Source organism: Terrapene carolina, unplaced genomic scaffold (genome assembly GCF_002925995.2).
Source record: "Terrapene carolina triunguis isolate 2854851 unplaced genomic scaffold, T_m_triunguis-2.0 Scaffold131, whole genome shotgun sequence".
Taxonomy (NCBI): domain Eukaryota; kingdom Metazoa; phylum Chordata; order Testudines; family Emydidae; genus Terrapene; species Terrapene triunguis.
In genome coordinates this window covers 11698555-11720347 of record NW_020664482.1, presented here as the reverse complement: position 1 = coordinate 11720347, position 21793 = coordinate 11698555, and the positions used below count along the sequence as shown (strand labels likewise).

The window sequence follows — 21793 nt, the reverse complement described above, 5'->3', positions numbered from 1 at the left end:
TTTTTTTCTAATGTCAAACTAAAATCTATTGAAAACCTTCAATTGTGGTTAATTACGACAGATGATTCACAATGGCTTAAAAATAAAGATTTTTCTTTTTGATTGATTTTTATTGCATTTCACAGGTTCTCTCACTATCTTGAAAAATATCTCTGTATCTAATATTTCTTTTATTGTTTTCCTTTCAGTTGATGGTTGCATTGACTGGTCAGTGGATCTCAAGACATACATGGCTTTGGCAGGTGAACCAGTCCGAGTGAAATGTGCCCTTTTCTACAGCTATATCAGGACTAATTATAGTATGGCCCAAAGCACAGGTCTTAGGCTTATGTGGTACAAAAACAAAGGAGATTTAGAAGAACCCATTATATTTTCAGAAGTTAGGATGAGCAAGGATGAAGATTCAATATGGTTTCATTCGGCTGAGTTGCAAGACAGTGGATTCTACACGTGTGTTTTAAGGTGGGTATTGTGTTGAATATAACAATACATTTCTATAGTTTTTCTTATTTAAGGCAATGCTTAAATTTAGCTATTTCAGGACTACCAATTAATATTTACTCATTATCTTTCTTTTCCTGATTGTTTGTCAGATTATTGCGTTATCTTGGAATTACAATTTCTCAAATAATTATGATTACTTGTTCCAATAGCGATAATTAAATATGTCTTCACTTCCTTCACTGAGACCTATTTTCAAAGGTTTTTAACTTAGTCAAAAAAAAGCGGGGGGAGGTGGTGGCAGCTCAGTTCTGAAGGCTTAAACCAAAACAAACATTTTGATCAAATAAAGCTGTTTGGCAAATCAAGAGCAAATCCCATAACTGACAGACAGCAATCACAGATTATAATTTTCTAATGGTATTTTTGTGACCTCTGTCTACTACGAGTGAGTTAACTTTTGTAAATTGCTTAACGGCTCATAACCTGGTCTGAATGGCCCTGACATTGTGGAAGTGGCAGTCAAAGTCCTGTTTGATTTTGAAAAATGTCTTTTCTAGTTTGCAGCAATACATGTTGATCGAATGTTTAGTGTCCCTCCAGAGGCCTCAATTCTGCAAAGCACGTAAGCGTATGCTTAACTGTAAATCAGTTCAGACATAAACATGTGCTTTGAATTAAGCATGCTTTTAAGAGCATTGCTGATGAGGGATGGCTTGCTGATTTGGGGCCTTAACTTGCATAGTACTGCCTGTCCTAAACATACGATTATAGGGTAAACTAGAAAGGCTCTTCGATTTTTTTAAAATGCATAAATGTTCCTTTAACTGATTCAACTTTGAAATACAAAGGACTTCACAAGTACCGTACATGTTTTCAATATTGCACCACAATTGCTTCAAAGGCAAACAAATAGAAATGTCTCTGGTCATGCCGCTGAGGTGGTCTTGCCTGTCCCGTGTGTCTCACTGCTTCTGTGTCTCAGGCCATCTATTGATCACTCCCAAGGCCATAAAATCTTTTTGTCCAAACCTAACAATCCATAGCTGGTTGAAAAATGTCTGTTGAAACTTCTTTTTTGACAGAAGCTTGGGGTATCAACAAAACGTAAATTTTTGTGGAAAGTATCTGCTTTCCATAGAAAAATTTGACTTTTAAGCAGAATATTAATTAAAAAAAAAAAAACACCTATGTCTGGAATGAAAAGCATCAAGGAACAAACAAAGGGGTAGATCCTACAAAACCCTTACTTACACTGGTAGTCCCATTGAAGTTACCCACATGAATAAGAATTATTTACATGAGAAAAGGTTTGCTGGATCAAACTTAAAATGATTAAAATTAAAGCTCAACTGATGCACTTTCCTGAAGAAAATTTGGTAATCAGAGCTTGATTTTGTTTAGTTAGCAGGATATGGGGCAAAGGATCATACCTGCTGTGAGGGGCAAATGGGGAAGATGTATATGTTGAAAACAGATCAGCTCAGCTGATGTATCATAGACACAGTCTGTGAACAGAAGTACATTTGTAGTCAGGAGGAGCTAGCATCTAGAAGTTCCCATTTGCCACAGAGATGAACAAGAAACATACATTTCCCTTTTGGCAATTCTTGTGGTTGTGAAGATGTAGCCATTACTCCCAAAATGTGGCATCACTCTTCCCTCAGCACATATTCTGTTCATCCTGTTTGATCACAGAAGGATGAAGTACCATTACAAAGGACGAGTCAAGCATGACTTCAGTACGGAAAAAAAATCTGTGGACATGGAAGATAAAGTCTTTTACCTTCTCAATCAAAGTGGCTATGAAGTTCACTGAGAGTCCATGGCTGAAACCACTGAACAGCAATTCAAACACGTATTAATACCCATTGTAGTTTAAAATTGTACATACATTTGGTGAACATTAGTGCTTATGTTGGTGGCAGATTAACAGAACTGGAAAGAGCCCAGAAACTTGCACAGCTCCTATCTGCATCTCCACTAGGGCCTACTGACTTGGTTCAACCTTATTTTATCTGCTTCTGATCCTGCTAGAGGCTACCAGCAATATAGGACTGTGATGTTTTGATGGTTTTGTGCTGTGGACTAACATCTAGTTTGGACTAAAGATGAACCCACCACACACTATTAGTAGTAGTAGTAGTTGTAGGAGTAATAATAAACATTTATAAGAGGGCAGTATCCAAAGGCCTCAGTTGGGACCACTGCTCCATTGTTCTGGATGGATAGCAAATATATAGCCCCTGATTCTGCAAAAAGAACCTTATAGGTTGGCTCCTGCCTGTGAGCAATCTTTGTATCCTCAGAGCTGGAGATAAGAGACAAAGCAACTGATTATATTGACTTGACTTGAAGTCAAAACTGTGTTGAATCTGAATCTTTAGCAGTTAAATGGTAACTCTCAAACTTGTGGTGACACTTTAGTGTCTGTTTTATAAATATTTTCCAGAAACTATTAAATGTAAAGATAATGGTTACTATTAGAAAGTCAACATTTGCCAACAGATTTCAGAGTTATTTACTATTGGATGTGGAGAGGGGAACTGTGGTCTGATACCATTTTGTGTGATTAACTCTTAGCAAATCCTGATTTTGTAATGCTACCTCTGTAATTAGTATAATACAAATGACAGAACCATTATTTTTTATGACAGTTGCATTATGGAACAGTTATGTAAAGATTCTGAATTACATATTTCAGCAGAGATGTACATTTTTCATGTAAGATAGTCAAGACAACTTGACACAAACAGCAAAAATCTTATGAGCTCAAGTTCTAGGACACACTTTTATATGGGAGATTTCAGAACACTTCGTTCATTTAGGTGACAAATAGTTTTGGTAAGAAATGGGCAATTTTTTAAATAAAGAATGTGTTCTCCTTACTTTCAGACATAAAGACAATAGGTCAGGCTTTTTGGAATGTATTATGCAGCAGCAATGTCTTCTATGTCAGTTCTACAATTTTGCTGCTTAGGCCAAAACTTATATAATTAGAGATTTTTCCCCCCCATTTTCAGATTTATGTGGGAGTACTGTGTTTCACGGCTTTATGTCTTGTAATTATACATAAAAGACCACATTTCTTGCTTGAATAAATTTATTGTTTCTTCCAAAAATTTGGTAATGAATCCTTGCTCTTGTTATTTATAAAATCAGAAGTAGCTTAAAATAGCTGAGCAAAGAGCAATAGTAATTTATTTTCATTTCATTAAAATAGGGCTAGATGTAATACTCTGAAATATAATAATGTTATTGTGATGGACTATTCACACCATGAACTGTGTAAAAGACTTTTTAAACTAATTGAGCTGGAATTAAAATTTGATGAGGTTTGGTTTGGTTTGTTTTTTAAGCGGATGTTTGCATTTTACAATAATCAATCAGGATCACATAGTTTGCAAGAATATGACGGTCACAGTTGATAGAAGTAATTGCAGAAGATGATTTTGTAGAACGATCTATAATCTGTTTCAAGTATTGCCTTTTATAAACTGTCTGACTCCAGAATCGTACAGTAGGATCAATACAGTGTAAAGAGGAGTGCAATGTACAACATCAAGGTCTAATCTTGCAAGAAGCTCTGGGCTCTATTGTGGGGGCTCTGAGTGGGTTTGGGAAAATGCCTCTTTAGAGCTCCTGGCAGGATCGAGGCCAACAAAGCAATTTGGTGGGGTGGGGTGAGGACATTGGGGAAGGTGGGAGTGAGTGTATGAGGGAAAGGCTGACATGACCGTGAGGATAATGGGTAAAAATAAATATTTCAGTGACTGGATAAGAGTTTATTATACCGGGGTGATAACTGTAATGTTAATATTATCTGTTTCAGTGTTTGCAAATGGGCCCAGATTAGGGTGTGAGAGACTGACAATATCCCCAACAAACCTTATGGAGTTAAGTTAAATGTGATTCAGTGAACTTGAACATCTTTGGAGTTGGTTGTATTAAAAAGGCAAGTGTTTAGGTAATGTGAGACTGTAGAAATTCTTTAGCAGGAGACAAGATTAATGCAATAATTCCTAGAGCAGATCTTCTAGAAAAACATCCACTCTCAATTTAAAAATGGTCAGAGACGGAGATCCATCATGAGTGGTAAATTGTTCAAATGGTTAATTACTCTCACTGTTTAAAATGTATGCTTTATATCCAGTCTGAATTTTTCTAGCTTCAACTTCCACCCTTTGGATCATGTTATATCTTTCTCTGCTAGACTGAAGACCCCATTATTAAATATTTGTTCCCCATGTAGAAACTTACAGACTGTAATCAACTCACCCCTTTACCTACTCTTTGTTAAGCTAAATGGACTGAACTCTTTGAGTCTATTACTATAAGGCATATTTTCTAATCCTTTAATCATTCGTGTGGCTCTTCTCTGAATCCCCATTTGTCAACATCCTTCTTGAATTGTGGGCACCAGAACTGGACACAGGATTCCAGCAGTGGTCGCATCAGTGCCAAATCCAGAGATAAAATACCTCTCTACCATAGGTGCTTGAACTAGTGGTGCTGCCGCAGCCCCTGGCTTGAAGTGGTTTCCCTCATATTCAGCGTTTACAGTTTGGTTCAATGGCTGTCAACACCCCCACTATACAAATTTGTTCCATCACCCCTGCTCTTTACTCCAAGATTCCCCTGTTTATGCATCCCAGGATGGCATTAGCTCTTTCGGCCAAAGCATCCCACTGGGAGCTCATGTTCAGCTAATTATCTGCCACAACCCCCAAGCCTTTTTGGAAACACTGCTTCCCGGAATAAGGTCCCCTTTCCTATATGCCTGGCCTCCATTCTTTGTTCCCAGATGTTTACATTTACATTTAGACATACTAAAATACACTTTGTTGACTTGTTGAGACTGTTTATGGGAATAATTTTTGTTCCATGCATAAGTGTTTGCAGATCAGGGACTAAAACAGCAATAGAATCTGATTAAGCCTGTAAAGGGCCTTGATTGACAGCATATTTGTGTCATGACTGAGCCCAGATCCACCTCATGACGTTCATGTCATGACTTTATAGCACAATATATACACAGGGGCTGGATATACTGTTAAACTTCCACTGCCTGCTGATGTGACTTTAGTTAAGGTTGTCAGCACTTCCATTATAGAGCTTAATTTTTCAGGTACTTACAAATCAACTGTAAAAAATTGACTCTGGACTGAAACATTCAATGCAAGGTCTCAGGGGCTAAAACACCAAACCAGAACATGTCAACTGAAATTGGACTAAATCAGTGCGCCATTTACAAAGTCATGAGTATGGAAAAAGTTGAGCTGGCAGCTCGTGGGCTGCTTTGCCCTCTGACAAAATCAACATGGTTTTGATTCCCCAAGTCATACGGAAAGGATTCGGCTTTTTTGGGGGAGAGGCAGTGGAGGGAATAACTGGACCTTATTGCCCCCTCTCATGCTGAAAACCCAAGGGAAGGTCTAATGGGGGAAGAAGCCTCAACAACATTTACCAACTGTTCCATCAGTGGCAGGGCTTCCCTCCCCTATCTCCCTCCTCTTCCACCCCTGCCCAAACCAAACTGAGCTGCAGTGCTTGTTTTGTCTGCTTGAACGGGAATATAGAGGAGTATAAACAAAGTGCCTCCTCTGCAAAGTAAAACACTTCTATCCTTAATGTTAATTGGTAGAAGTAGTGTGTGTGTGTGAGTGGTGAGGGGAAGGTGGGGACAGACCTGCTTGTCGTCTTTTGACCTATCGCCTTGTACTTATGATTTTTTTGTATAGCACACACAGCACTAGGTGAGTAAAGGAGGAAATAAATCCTCCAATCTCCAGTTCTGTATTGGACTTCAGAGAACCCCCCAAAAGAAAAGTGGTGTTAATGAGCTTCCTTTCTACCATCCTTTGTCTTGTCTATATAGATTGCAAGCTCTACAGTGTTTTCAAAGTGCATGTACAGCACCTAGCACCTTGGTTGGGGCTCAATGAGCTATCATAATAGAACTTATAATAATAGAAATAAAAAATGGAGACACACTTTTGTAAACCACCAGGTCTTTGAATGAGTCTGGAGCATATATATAGTCAATGCAAATCTGCCTTAGAGGGTTTTCCTGTAGGGGGTGTCAGCGAGACTTCTCTCACCTGATGGCCCTTCATATCACATTGCATGTATGGGAGGCAAGCAGAGCTAAAGAACACACTTCAAAGAGGTTCCGACAAATAGTCCATCTCAGGAATGCTCTGAAATCCCATCTTTTCTGTAAAAAAAAAAAATAAAAGAAATAAAAAATTGCCGTTAAAACCTTTGCAACCAGCCAAAAGACAAAAGGGGTTATACAAATTCTTTGCATCCAAAAAAGGTACGAGGGCTAAAACACTCCACAAATACGTGAATGGTGAGGCCACTTTCTCTGCAGCCCCTTTTAAAACATCTATGTTGGGGGGTTAATATGGTCCTCCCAAAGCTAATGAAACCTCCGTATGAGGCACCTAGATCTCATGAGCTAAGTTTTTAACATGGCCATTTGTTTTGTTGGCAGCAGTGTCTTCGACTTGCAGAGGGGACTTAAACACCCTTTGCTAAATTTTTCATGGATGCGGGGTGTCAAGGGGGGGCAGAGGAAGGGAGAATATCCTAAATCGCTCTGAAAGGTTGCTAGAGTTTCAACTTAATCACTCCATACCTGCTTCCATCTGGCAAGTGCCTTCTCTATAATTTACTGTGAAAAGGTTTCTAAGTTACCATTTCAAATTCACTAAAGCCTTTATATTTAGAGTGTTCATCTAGCTTGTTATTACTTATGATCAGAGGTGCTGGAACAAATTTTATAGTGAGGGTGCTGAGAGCCATTGAACCAAACTGTAAACCCTGAATATGATGGAAACCACTTCACTGCAGCAGCGCCTCCAGCACCTATGCTTATGGTCCTGGAACAATAAGTCAAGCATCCAGGAGAGGCCATCTAAACTTTCGATAGAGGGTCAGAAATTGCTGAGGAGGGGAGAGTGGGACACACAGCCACCACTCACTCCCTACCACCAGTACTTCCAAAAGGGAGGGACCTTCCTTTCCCTTGTTTTCCCCTGCCTTATGGTGTGTGTGTGTGGGGGGTGTCCTTTGAGATAGTAGGATTTGGCCCCCATGTAACAGTCAATTACATTTGATTTGACTGAGGGATAAAAGGAAATGACAAAATTCTCAAAAGACCCAAAGTTTGTAAAAGGGAATCAGTATGGTCAAAATGTAGGGTGCTGGGTCCAGGGGGGGAAATACTCTGTTAAATTGGCAGATGTGTCTGAGAATTTGATCTACTGTAGTGTATTTCTCTTTTGCTGGTGAACACTTTTCACGGGTCACTAACCGGAGGAACATCAGCATGAGCAGTTCTCTTTGTAAATTAACATAATTAAATGCACATTATGCTTTCTTCATGCAGAGTTTCTTTTTTTTAACCCTATCAGATAACAAATGATCCATTCTTTTAGTTTTCCCAATTGTCTGTATTTGAGGGAGCTTCTCTTTCTCTCTCTCGTTGCATACACTGATGTCAATTGTTTGCAGGGCCGGCTCCAGCTTTTTTGCCGCCCCAAGTGGCGAAGCGGGGCGGGGGGAAAAGATAAAGTCGCGATTGGCGACACTTCGGCCGCAGCTCTACCGCGCTGCTTCATTCTTCAGCGGCAATTCGGCAGCGGGTCCTTCGCTCCGAGAGGGACTGAGGGACTTGCCGCCGAAGACCCGGACGTGCCGCCCCTTTCCATTGGCCACCCCAAGCACCTGCTTTCTTCGCTGGGGCCTGGAGCCGGCCCTGATTGTATGCATCAGGAAAGACGATATCCCCTAGGGGATTTATTCCCTTTGGCAGAAGAACTGGTCAGGCTCAGCAGTACTTATGCAGAGAGCACTTAAGGGAGACTTGCTGTCCTGAACTTCAGTTTGTTTGTGTCTCTAATTAAGGTATGAAGGGGAACAGACACATTAATTTGCCCACAATGTGGGGTGGACTGGAGGTGCTCTAGGTTCTAACAAGCAGCGTATTAAAAATCACAAAATTATTGGAGGGGGATCTCCTGGGAGTGGTGGTTTTGGGGCCTGAAATTCATGCTACTCCTGAAATATAGCTTTTCTAGCACAGAATGTATTTGAACAAAAATATCCAGAGATCTTATGGTAAATATTAAAGAATAAATGAATAAACGCCTTGGAAGGCGTATAAGCTCTCAAGCTTCGTGACATAAGTCAACCTCTAACTATTGGTGGCTATGAGGAAATTTCCCCTGGGAACATATGCTGCCTATTGCAGAATTTCTTCCTCTGAAGCAGCTGGTGCCGGCTACTGTGAGAGAAAAAATGTTCGACTCGGACCATGTCTGATAAAGTATAGAAGTTTTGATGTTCCTAGTCAACTCCTGCAGTTTGCTGCATTCTGTATAATCTTGTCTTGTATTTACAATTTACCTTGTTTTTAGAAGTTTTAATGCTTTCAGAGATTGTTACCTGTCTGAAAGGACAACTGCAGTAGTAACGTATTACCAAAGGAGAAAAAGACTTCCTGAGATTTTAGTGTTGCTCAAAGGCTGAGGGCAATATGCACCATCAATGTAATATTGTTTAACTTAAGTCCCATCTGTTTTTACCTCTATTTGACCCTGAGCAGTCCTTATTTATATGATTTGGGGGGGGGAGTAATCTTCTTTCTGGAGAAGACAGGTAGACAGCTCCTATTGAGGTGAACAGATCAGTAGAACCAGTCAGTTCCTCTGGAGACAATAAAGGTGAAAACTGGCTCCTCTTACTCCCCACTATGGGGAGACCAGAGGACAGTCAATCTGCTACTGGTGAATCCTGTCATCATGTTTTTTGGTCTTCTTGAGAGTGCCCGTGTCAATGATTACATTAGATGTCGTCTACCCGCCAATGTGTGCCGGTGTCCTCTGAAAAGAGCATTTGCTGAAATCTAGCTTGGGATCTAATCTATCTAAACACTGCACAGATGAGGATAAATTAAACTAATGTATAACAGATCAACCCAGACCAATGTACTGGGCCCTCATCCCCCTACCATCCTGTGTTTGGGAAAATTCAGAATTCCTAGTTGTTCAATCCAAAAAATATCCATTCTCCTTAATGACATGAATGAGGGCATGATGAGGAGTAGACTACTCTCTTCAATGCCATTGTTAAGAACGTGTATTCCTGACTGTTGGTCTGTGGAGATGTCTCTGGGTATCTTGTATCCAAACCACCATTCATACTCCTCTTTTATGTTGGCCTGCAGTGACTTTGCCCAGGACAAGTTTCTTCTTGTTGGCAATTGGCCAATGGTGCATCTTTTCTGCATGTTAAAGCATAGGCTACTGGGACAGTGTTTATGTTTTATTCAAGATGAACCTGCCTTCTGACTTCAGAATCCGGTGCATATGACAGCAACCATATGTTGTAATGTGAAAAGCTTAGCAGGGAACACTGCAGGAGAATGAAGAAGCTTAAGGAATGGTGAGATAAGAACAACACAAATAGTTCTTCTGCTTGAAGGAATAGGAATTTGCATGGTGTTTCACTCTGGATTAAGGCCACAGCTCTTTATTGGAGGACCCACAGAACCGAAATCTCAGAAAATGCACAAGGTACGGTAAAATGGACTTGTAACAAGATGCAATTGTAACACGCTGTACCTAATTTTCTGTGATAAAGTTTCTAAACTGTTTTTGTTTTTACTAGTGAGATCCTGAGGGCCATTCAGACATTAAAGGATGAACACGATGAGCCAGGTAGCATCCAGGTTTTTGATATAGTGCTAAGGAGTTGGGATTGGAATTACAATAGTAAAAGAAACAACAAACTCCTCTGCAGAAATGGTTGGAGTTGTGCCAAGCCAAGGTAACATACACTGAGGAAGAGAAGGAATATATACTCTTTGTTTATGGTTCAATAGACAACTACAGTGATGTCAATTGTCTACTAAATTTTTTCTCTTGCAGGTATTGCCTTTTAACTTGAAGGGGTCAATGCGCATCACACTTTGGGGAGAAAGAAGGGCTTGCACATCTAAGAACTTTGAAAATACAAATCAAAGTGTGATTTGCATGGTTGGTATCTTCTGCAGACAGTGACCCAAAGCATGCCACAGAAGGGTTCATGGAAGAATAAGGTAACAAGCTAGTGAAGAGTCCCATAGAGTTAATAATATCATACATTAAACACTTCTCCAATTGAGGAAAAATACAATACCTGTGTTCAGAATTGTATGACAATAGTAAATGATGCCTTTTTCTCTAAACAGATCCGAAGATGATAACCTCATGGAACTGGTGTAGAACAACTTCAGACACACATGAAACCACTAAGTAATGATGGACTTGTATTTCAAATACTGGCAACACAAATTTGGACTCCGGAATGTATTGATTATCTGGATAGTTCTCCCGGTAATGACTAGAGAGGAAAACAGGAGATTGTCAGGGTCTGATAGGTGTTAGCAGACCAGGGGCTCTTGACTTTCAGAGGGAGATAGATGATGGGTTGGTATTCTTTATAAGTCAGAAGCTGCTAAGTTCCCAAGTTGTGGAGACTCAGGCTACGTCCTCACTACGGGGGCGGGGGTCGATTTAAGATACGCAAATTCAGCTACGCGGATAGCGTAGCTGAATTCGACGTATCGGAGCCGACTTACCCCGCTGTGAGGATGGCGGCAAATCAACCTCCGTGGCTCCCCCGTCGACGGCGCTTACTCCTACTTGCGCTGGTGGAGTAGAAGCGTCGATTCGGGGATCGATTGTCGCGTCCCGCCGAGACGCGATAATTCGATCCCCGAGAGATCGATTTCCACCCGCCGATTCAGGCGGGTAGTGTAGACCTGCCCTCAGTTAAAGGGAATGGACTCAGGAGGTTGACTTGCACATAGCTGCTATTAGTGTTACAATGAGCCAATGAATGTGCCATAGATTTAATAGAGTTCAGCAGTTAAAATGAGTAGGCAGCATGTTGCATTCCGTTAGAAGCCTGATTCTTGTATTCTTTCTGGGGCACAGCTTCCATGAATCCCCTTGTGGTATTCACAATTGCATCTGCCCTTGGATATGTGACCAAGCTATAGTTCTGCAATTATAATGAAATAAAAAAAACACACAGCAGGAGCACCGGGCGGGCGGAGTGGGTCGGGGCATAGGGGTGCCCATTTTTTGGAGGCCCTGTGGCTAATCCGCCCCTGCTGCTGTTTTGGCCATGTTTTTCTTTTGGATTCTGAGTTTGTTGGAATCCATACGTCAAAGCAAAACTTGGCTGATATGAGGATTGCAAAGACCTAGACGCCGTGATAGAAGGAAATAGTTTCACAAACTCCTGCAAAGCAAAACTGTTGAGCTCTTCACGTCTCCAGTCCAGAGAGCAGACACATTTCACAGTAGTACTTTGAGATAGGGAATCACAACCTCTGGTGCCAGTATGTTAAGACTTTCAAATCCTTTCTCCTTGCAAAAAGAAGGTCTGTCTTTTCCTCCTCTTTCTTCTCCCCTTCCTTGTTACTAATACTCCCTCTTCTTAAAAGGGAGCCCGTGGAGGTCAACCTAATGGGAGAGGGAGCAGCTTGAGACCCTTTAAGAAGTGAAAATGCTTTAGAAGATGGTCTTAAATTTATTTTCTACCAGACATGTTCTCTGTGCTGAGCCTACCTCTTGTCTATTAAATGAGTGCTCTGAAATCTCATTAAGGTCTAAGATCATTTGAGTTGTACTTGATCAACAGCTGTTTCTACTGACTTGCAAACTCCCTGCTAAACTAATCTATTTTCAAGGTCACGTCTACAACCCTTCATCTAGCAAGCTCCCCATCCACAGTGGAAAACAACTTATTTTGTCAATTTCATTCCTCATTTGCTATAGCAACACTAAAATAGTGATTATTTGTTACTTGTCTGTGTTCTTTGCAAGTACATTCCGCCCCTATTTACTCTTTTTATATAACCTTCCTTCCCTGTTCCCTCCATGCTTGGGGCCCAGTGCAACCAGCCCACCTTTGTTTTTCATTATATTGTACTGGGAGAAGTTCCTCCTTTCTATAATACAAATTAATGAGTCATCATTATTTTTAAAGAAGGAAAAGGGAGGTAATAAATATAGGGATAACATTGGCCACTCTACCAATGTCCTCAAGGAAAACAGACCAAGTCAGATGCAGCCAGTGGAAGATAGTTCATCCAGTTCTCAAGTCTATTGTTGCTGGCTTAGTAAGGGCTTTATTTATCCTGAGCTTGAATAGACTTATTCTGGCAGGGTTTTTTGGTTTTTTTTTTTAAAGTGATGTTGCTCACCAGTCAGTCAATTTCCTCAACTCTGCTCCATTCTAATTGTAACTAGTGAAAGGAGTGTTACATTTTTAGGGAGTAAGCATTTTAAATAGAACTAGCCTCAGGCCCTGTTCAAAATGTAATCTAAATAATGAAAGATTGTTAGCAGAAAATATAGCACTATTAAATTATACCAAATAATGAATAACAACCCCAAGTCATTATCTTTACGAGCCTTGATAATTTCTACTGGGTACGTGACCTGTCTTGTAATCAAGAATATGGGTAATCATCCAGGTAAGTTGTTAATTACCAATTGCTTAATACTGCTGATTATATACATACATCAGTTGTAAAGTACATACACTGCTGTTGTGTGGGTTTTTAGTGCTCCATCACAATATACTTAAAAATTCTTTAAAGCTGAAGTTTGTTTTCCCATCTGCAAGGAACAAAGGGTGAGATTTTCAAAAACACCTAAATGTTTTAGGGGGAAATTGATTTTTTTATTGTTAAGTTGCATAGGGACTTTTCAAAACCCCTCCCAAAATGTTTATTTTTCAGCTCTGATAACTATACTGATAACTTAAATAAAACAACAACAAAAAGTAAAAAGTCTCTGCAGGAGGGAAAATGCAGTGACACTTCTTTAGTATATTTCTAGCTGCAGGCTCTACATATGCTATTCTATGTGACATTTTATTTCCATAATGATGTGCAACAAAAGACTTGCAATGGGATAAACTGGTATTTGTCTTGTTCCATTGAAACTCATCATAAGTCTAATTTGAGGATTCTGAGGATCCATTACCTTGATATTAGTGTCAGAGGTTTGACCATTTGGTCATTGATCATTTTCCAGGCGAATGTGGCAAAATGTATTTGCAGTGCTGCCCTCTGTTTTGTACCAGGTAAAATAATCTGAAACACAGTAGCCGCAGGAGAATACTGAAGCAAAGCGGTAATGTCTTCAGCGGGAACTCTCCAGGACTCCCCGTGATATTGTAACCAGCCAGTGTATCAGTCTTACCCCAGACCTCTTTTATTCCAGAAAACTTAAAGTGACAAAGTGATGCATGATGGGAAACAGAGCCCTCATTATAATGTCTGTCGTACTTTGTAGTCTGGTCTTAAAGGACTGTGTTTCCCATCCCGTCTAATGAAAACCAGAATCTGACAGTCTGAGTTGCAACACTCTTGCACAAACTGTAAATGCTTGACAGTAACACCATGATAAATATCAGCGTGAGTTGTTATTGTGGTAGCTGCTAACTCTGTTAGAGTTGTGAGTCTATAAGCATTTCCATTTTAACCTCATTTTCACATTCAGGAAGCATGTAGCTTGGTCATTAACATTTATTCTGGACTGACAGCAAGAAAAACAAGAACATTTGGATTTAACTCATGCACCCTTTCCTGGACTTCACCCTCTCTGTTTTTGTGGGAACTGAGAAAACTGTGATCTTAGATTCTATTATTGTAGAAACATAGATTTAATGCCAGAAGGGATCACTATCTCTGTCCAGTCTGACCTCTTGCCATAGACTTTCACCAATCATTCTTTCAGTAGAAGGAATTATTCCTGCATTCTATGCATGATTTAGTACCACTGACTCAGAGGAGAGCAAATTGCATCCCAGTGTACTCTACGTTGGAGTCACCCTGAGGGGAGGGCAGGTGGTGTCTCTGGGATCTATAGGAGATGTGCCAGTGAAAGCTGCCTGAAAGGGGATGTGCTGATTAGCGTGTCCCTCAGTTGCCTGGTTATGCCTCTTCCACCTACTTTTGAGGCTGTGCTGGCCCTCATTGGAGAGGTGCTTGCAGGTAATACATATAAATTCCTTTGCTCCAAACCTTGAGGCCCTGCACCCTTACCATCAAAGGAGCTCAAGTGGGATGGGACTTCTTTTGATGATCTTCCGTGCCTCTCAGATCTCTGAACAATGATACTACCTACATATACTCCCCTTCCTCTAGCTGATAGCATAGTAACTCCTGCTGGAGAGGTGAAACCAGTTCTGGGAGCTGAACATTCTTCTCTTATCTGGTAATGAGGATCACTACAATTATGCCACTGAGCTCGATAAAACGAATTGCACGGGTGAATGTAAGTTCTGTGTGATGCTTCATATTTAATTTGCATCTCTATAATATTTTCTTAACACCTGAATTGCACAACATTACAGTGACTTATTTGAGTGTGTTCCTGAATCATGTAGGTGAGCTCTTGATGGCAAAGCCAAGACTCGTGAAACCGACGTGGTAAAAACTAAGCTATCAGTGTAAAACTCTTCTCTGTTCTTGCAGAAACTCCACCTATTGCATGAAGGTGTCAATGTCCTTGACAGTGGCTGAGAATGAATCTGGGCTTTGCTACAACAGCCAGATCCGATATTTGGAAAAATCAGAAGTCATGAAAAGAAAGATAATCTCCTGCCCCGATATTGAGGATTATAAAACATCAAATCAAGAGCCGGAAGTAGTATGGTACAAGGTAACATGGCCATCTAATTAGCATTTTGTTGAATGTATACAATTACTTTCTTTGTTTTCAGTCTTGCATTCAATTATGAACTTTTTGTGTGTCAGGTAATGAGTGGCTGCTCTGAAGGACCAACTAAAGCCTAATAGTTCTGATGCACAGGATTTATCTATATTGGTGCAAAATTATCCAGCCTGGCCACTGACTGACAGCAGCTCCATATCTGTGAAGGGTCTTCCCTACTTTAGGAACTTAAAAAACCCTGCTCTAACAACTGGAATACCAGCTCCAGATGTTCCACAGCCTCCCTCACCCACCTACCCCCACCCCAGTTTCTACACTGGAGGAACTCTGCCATTTCTGAATATTGCAGTCAACCCAACTGGAGGCAACACATTTAGATGGCATCAGCGCCACCATGTAGTGTGTCTGTGCGTGATGTGTATACAAAATACATGTTGAGAAGCGCTGAGTTTTGACTTGCCAGACACACAGGTGCCCTGGTGTGTCAGAAAATAACAATTAAAAAAAAAAGTTGTCACTCTATTTTTATTTTTACAAGAATCTTGAATATTCCAATTCACACTGACAAACCATGTACTGTAACTCGTATAAAAGCCATGAAAGCTTCACACACACACACCCCGGTTATATGGGCAGATCTGTTTAGAGCTGTTTACACATGAAATATGCATATTGAGTAAAGTGTATGGGCATAAGTGTCTCATGTCCTAGCTATGTACCTGCTGAATACCAAAAGGCTGAAGAATGCATTATCATTGTGTAAAAAAAAAACAAGGAGTCTGGTGGCACCTTAAAGACTAACAGATTTATTTGGGCATAAGCTTTCGTGGGTAAAAACCTCACTTCACTCTATGCATCCGAAGAAGTGAGGTTTTTACCCACGAAAACTTATGCCCAAATAAATCTGTTAGTCTTTAAGGTGCCACCAGACTCCTTGTTGTTTTTGTAGATACAGACTAACACGGCTACCCCCTGATACTTATCATTGTGTAAGTTCACATTGCAGAAATTATCTGACAGACAGAATCCTCAGCGGTCATGAAGCACAGTTACTCTTAAAACACTCCAGGAAAATGAATGCAAGAAAAGTGCAAACCAAAATCAGTGAGGAATTGTACTGGCCAGAAATGGGAACAGAACTTTCATTTCTTTTCTTTTCACATATGTACATGTCTTCTGTGTCCAACACATAGATTGTATAGCACCGGCTTTTGGTCTGACAGATGAGTGAGTTGTCACAATGATTAAATTGACCAGAACTGATATTGTATTTTGAAGATAACAGTGCAGCTGCAAGACAATCAAAATGAACTTTTAGTCTGCTTTGCGAAGAAAAAGAGACATTACTGGAATAACCTACTCCATCCTCCTCCTTAGTCATACTTAATGATAAGTGTCATTTAATAAGTGCGCTAACAATTGCAGATTAGATGGCAGGATCTTCACTTCTTAGACCCCACATACATCATCTGTAACAGACCTAAAAACAGTCAGAAGGATTCAGTCACTTGGGATTTCAACGTTAATGTGGTATTATGCATGATGTATGCAGGGCAGGTTTTAACCCATTTGTGGTGAAGGTTTTTGAAAAATACTCCAAAGAGAATTATGGTACTAGCTGTAATAGACATTCTCTTTTCTCACTCTAAAGAAAGGTTGAGGGCCAGATTCTAGAGAAAACTTGTGTCTCTGGTACATCCCTTTGATTTCAGAATATTTTTATTCCTATTTATTATTTGTACTGCAGCAGCACCTAGGAATTCCAGTCATGGACCAGGTGCCCGTTATGCTAAGTGTTGTATGTGCACATAACAAAAAGATAGCCCCTGCTCCAAAGAGCTTATAGAATTGAGCCCATAATCTCTACATACTCTGCAACTCCACTGAAGTCAATATAATTATAGTGACTTGTATCACCTGAGGGCCTGAGCCGAAGTTTCTGAAAAGGGTGTGTGATTTCAGAGTTAAAGATAGATTGAAAGGATCAAGCCAGCTAACATCAGTGACTGGGCTCAGTATGGATATATAGACACACACATACTATCAATCACCTTCTCACCTGCTTTAGATCCAGGTACGGCAAGGGCCACTGTGATGAATACTTTGGCCATATCCATGATACATCTGGACAGTGGACATTTTCCAAAATATGAAGATGAGAGTCAAATAAAGCAAGATGGTCCCCCAGGATTCTTCCCCTTCCCCTTGCTTAAGGAGAGCTAGACACAGCTCCCACCAGAAAAACCTGTGATCATGATGGAACCTTTCAGTGACTCTTGTCCCTTGAAAGTCGGGGAATTTGGGCTTGAGGCCCCTGGTCTACTGTGAGACAGCAGATCCAATGCTACAAGCCTGCCACGAGCAGATTTCTCATTGACTTCAGTAGGAGTTCTACATGTGGAGGGATTACAGAATTGGGTGCAGGGCCAGCTCCAGGCACCAGCTTGCCAAGCAGGTGCTTGGGGCGGCCACTCTGGAGAGGGGCGGCACATCCAGCTATTCGGCGGCAATTCAGCGGACGGTCCCTCACTCCCACTTGGAGCAAAGGACCTTCCGCCGAATTGCCGCCGCAGATCGCGATCGTGGCTTTTTTTTTTTGCCGCTTGGGGCGGCAAAAACCCTGGAGCCGGCCCTGATTGGGTGCATTAATAGTAACAAGCTGCACAAAGCCTAATGCAATTTGAGCATTAGGAGAATTAAGCATGGCTATATTTCTACACCCAAAAACAACGAGGAGTCCGGTGGCACCTTAAAGACTAACAGATTTATTTGGGGGGAGGGATAGCTCAGTGGTTTGAGCATTGGCCTGCTAAACCCAGGGTTGTGAGTTCAATCCTTGAGGGGGGGCATTTAGGGATTTGGGGATTGGTCCTGCTTTGAACAGGGGGTTGGACTAGATGACCTCCTCCGGTCCCTTCCAACCCTGATACTCTATGATACAGACTAACACAGCTACCCCTCTGATACTTTCTATACCCAAGCTCTCTAGGAAAAATACTAACGAAGCTATTATTCTTAAACGTGTAAGTTTCATTTATAGCTGAAATTATACTAATGAAATGCCTGTTTTAAAGAATTATACTATTAATGTCAATGTGACTCTTTCTTTCCAAAGCACCATCAGGCCTAAATAACTGTTTTGACAACATGAATAAAGGATTTTTTTTAGATAAATGCAGGTGTCAATGATTGAATGAACAAGACTTAAGAGTAGAATTACTCTCATAGGAAAAATAAACTGGAGGAGAAAAAAATATGTATCTAGAAAGAAGAGCCCTAACCCCTCCTACCCTCCCCACCACCTCCTTGCTATGACTGTGTTGAAGGAATAGCTATGAAAACAATTAGAATGACAGGTGAAGGACAGGTAGTAGTTATACGAGTCTGCAAAAACAGAGTAGTTGAGGTACTGCCACTTAAAAATGTCAAGGAAGAAGAGAGAAGCACAATAATGAACAGCCGAGTTATTCAAGTGACTGTGAGCGCCAAAGACTCATGAGCAAAATGTACAAATAAAGGGAAGAGTTAAAACTACCCCATCAAGACAAACACTAGTGAAAAACCAGAAAAAGAATGTGACCTGGTTAAATACGAAATAATCGTACACTGGGGAACTGATTATTAAAGGGAGTTAACGTCTCTCTGACAGGGGAATCTAGTTTAATTTCCTCCAGAATATGAAGACTACTTTTTATAGGGTTTGGGGGGGCTTTAAATACACATTTTTGTGATTCCTACTTTCTGCTCTTGTGGCAGTCGTGTACAGTGAGCCAATCCATATAAAATGAATCCAGGCAGAGTAAAAGCGAGAACTTTCCATTCAGAGTTAGAAATGCTGGGTAGCAGATGGAAGAAGTAATGTAAATTAGCTAAAATTTGGGGGAGTTGTAAATCATTTTTAAATAGAACATGTTTTGAAGTAAACAAGGAGATAAACAGTATTGAATAATTAATAAGTGAGTGTTACAAACCTCTCTGCTTGGTGCAATTCTGAATAGACAACCGTGATAGATACAAGCATTGTTTCCTCTACCTCATTAATCACTACAGTAGTAATGATGTGACCCTCTTTATTAGAAGTACATAATATGTGAAGCAACATCCTGCCAGAGAAAAGTGATTTGTTTTGCTTAGGTCCTGTTCGTGCTGGTATTTTTCAAAAAGGAAACAAAAATCTTACCATGGAAGCTATTATGAGACATGGGACTTGTACTGCTACGTTACAGAAGAGATGCAATGCAGTTACCTACTGAAACACACTTACTGGTGCATTCTGGGAATTTTAGTCGTTTTTAATCAGAGATGGATAGACCTGGATCATGTTCTTTAGACCAGGCTCATGTTCAGTCACCCCAGGGCAGAGGTCTGTTCAAATTTGGGGCACCTTTAAATGGGGCTAAAAATCTAACATAACTCAGAAAGGTATCTATGTAAAAATGGTACTTTCTTGCTCATCAGATCTGTTCTCTGCATGCAGATAGGGAGCTGGATTTAGTTCCTTTTCCTGCATTATCAACTATTAACTAAATTCCAGGAGCAGGGCTGACTTTCACTTTAATTCACACTTGTGCAACCCCATTGGAGACCACTGAGTTGCACTAGTGTCAACCAAGAATGTAATGGGGTTGCCCAAGTGTCACTAGGAGCAAAATGTGGATAGGACAATAGGACTGCACAGAATCTGTCCTGGTAAGGGTAGCATTTGATCCTCCATCTTTACTACTAATGATGCCTGAAAAGCAGAGGGTTTCAGAATCTAGTATGAGTTTGCAGGGCTGAAAGTTAGATAACCCACCTTTTTACTTGTATATTGATTACATTTTATTTGGAAATCGGGACACACAAACCATGGAACTTTCATGATTTTTCAAGGGGAAAAGAAACGCCACCAATGTCACTCTGTTCTTTGTTAACTGTATTCTATTATTACTGGCCATGTCAGAGCCAAACCATAACACACCTTGATTCAGATTTTAGCTCAGATCTGGGGCTGTGCTGTAACTGCTTTTTGCCACACCACTGACACAAAGGGCCCTAAAGCTGGCATAGATGGCCATCAAAGTGCAGGGAGTTTGTCCATTGTCATGGAGCTGGTATAATGGCTCCTACTCAATCCCATCTCCCTCCAGTTGGTGTAAGGCTCATGACCCAGGAAGGGGCCCGGACTTTACTGTCTCCAAGCAATCCCCAGGTGGCATATTGGCTCCTTGGGTGCAGTAGTAGATGACACAAGTTAGAGTAGCCCTCAGGCTGCTCTAACTTACTCTGGCGGACAGGTTCAGGCCCAGAATTAGAGTAGACAAACGTGGCTTAAAGCCACATTTTCGCACCTTCCTGAGTTGCTTTGTGTGCTCCCTGGCTACTGAAGTGGGTGTTCAGGTTGAGTTGGCAACACTGGAATTGATTACTAGCCGGATCTAGACGCGATAAATCGATCCCCGAACGCGCTTCCCGTCGACTCCGGAACTCCACCAGAGCGAGAGGCGGTAGCGGAGTCGACGGGGGAGCCGCAGCCGTTGATCCCGCGCCATGAGGACCCGAGGTAAATCGATCTAAGATACTTCGACTTCAGCTACGCTATTCACGTAGCTGAAGTTGCGTATCTTAGATCGATCTCCCCCACCCCAGTGTAGACCAGCCCTGAGAGATGAACAAACATATCACCCTGATGCACCTCTTTAGAGCGGCACTTATCAGACTATATCCACACATTAGCACTGATTATTCCAAGGTGTATTAAATGATCAACACCATTAAGTATTATCAAATTTAGCTGGCTAGAATGATACAATACTTCAGCCTGGAAGTGGATCAAGCACCAGATATTGCGATGCCTAGAATTTGCTGAATCACATATAGTACCAGACACTGATGTAAAGACTAAGGAACCACTACAAACCTTCCTACCAGGACAACAAATTAAAAATATTGACATATGGCCCAGTCCAGCCAAGTGACAGCTGGTGAGGCGTGAAGTCCATGGGACCTGTGGATCATCCACACCTCAAAGGAGGTGAGGTGAGAACTGCACCATCCAATTTCAGGCCATTGATTTTTATTAAAAAATAATGTAGTGCGTCAAGCACAGCATATTTAAACACTGTTTTAGTCCTCATTGTATCCTTCCAAATGTTTACAAAAATGACAGGTCTGACACATTACAATGCAAACAAAGCATTTGAAGCAACCTCTCTAGGTTCTTATCAGGCCCTCTTCACTGTCATATCTGGACACCTACTAATCATTAGTGGATTTTATCCTCCCAACCCTCCTGTGAGGTAGGAGGTACGATCCCCATTTATCGCTGTGGTACTGAGGCATGGGGTAGATTAAGTGACTTGCCCGGAGTCTCTCAGGAAACCTGGGGCTCAGCCAGGGATTGAACCCAGGTCTCATGAGTCCTACTCTGGCGTCCACTAGACCATCCTTCTACCTAATCAGGAACTGCCAGGAGTTTTCGTGCCACTTTAAATGCACCAGCCACCTGGATTTTTTTTCTTCAAATTTTCTTCTTGGTTTTTTAGTACATCTACACTGAGCCCTTGTGTGTTAAGATTCAGCCTGGAGCCAAATTTCATGGGACATATACACAAACAAGGATGTAT

General features: G+C 41.0%; 1 protein-coding gene across 1 annotated transcript in view; it reads left to right on the top strand.

Annotated features, from left to right (window-relative positions):
• The window catches only part of IL1RAPL2 (interleukin 1 receptor accessory protein like 2), a 514527-nt gene that overhangs the window by 257912 nt on the left and 234822 nt on the right, over positions 1–21793 (top strand). Inside the window, exons 2-3 of the mRNA XM_026653029.1 lie at positions 189–462; positions 14990–15176. Coding sequence (XP_026508814.1) covers positions 189–462; positions 14990–15176 — 461 coding nt within the window. The remainder of the gene's footprint in view (positions 1–188; positions 463–14989; positions 15177–21793) is intronic.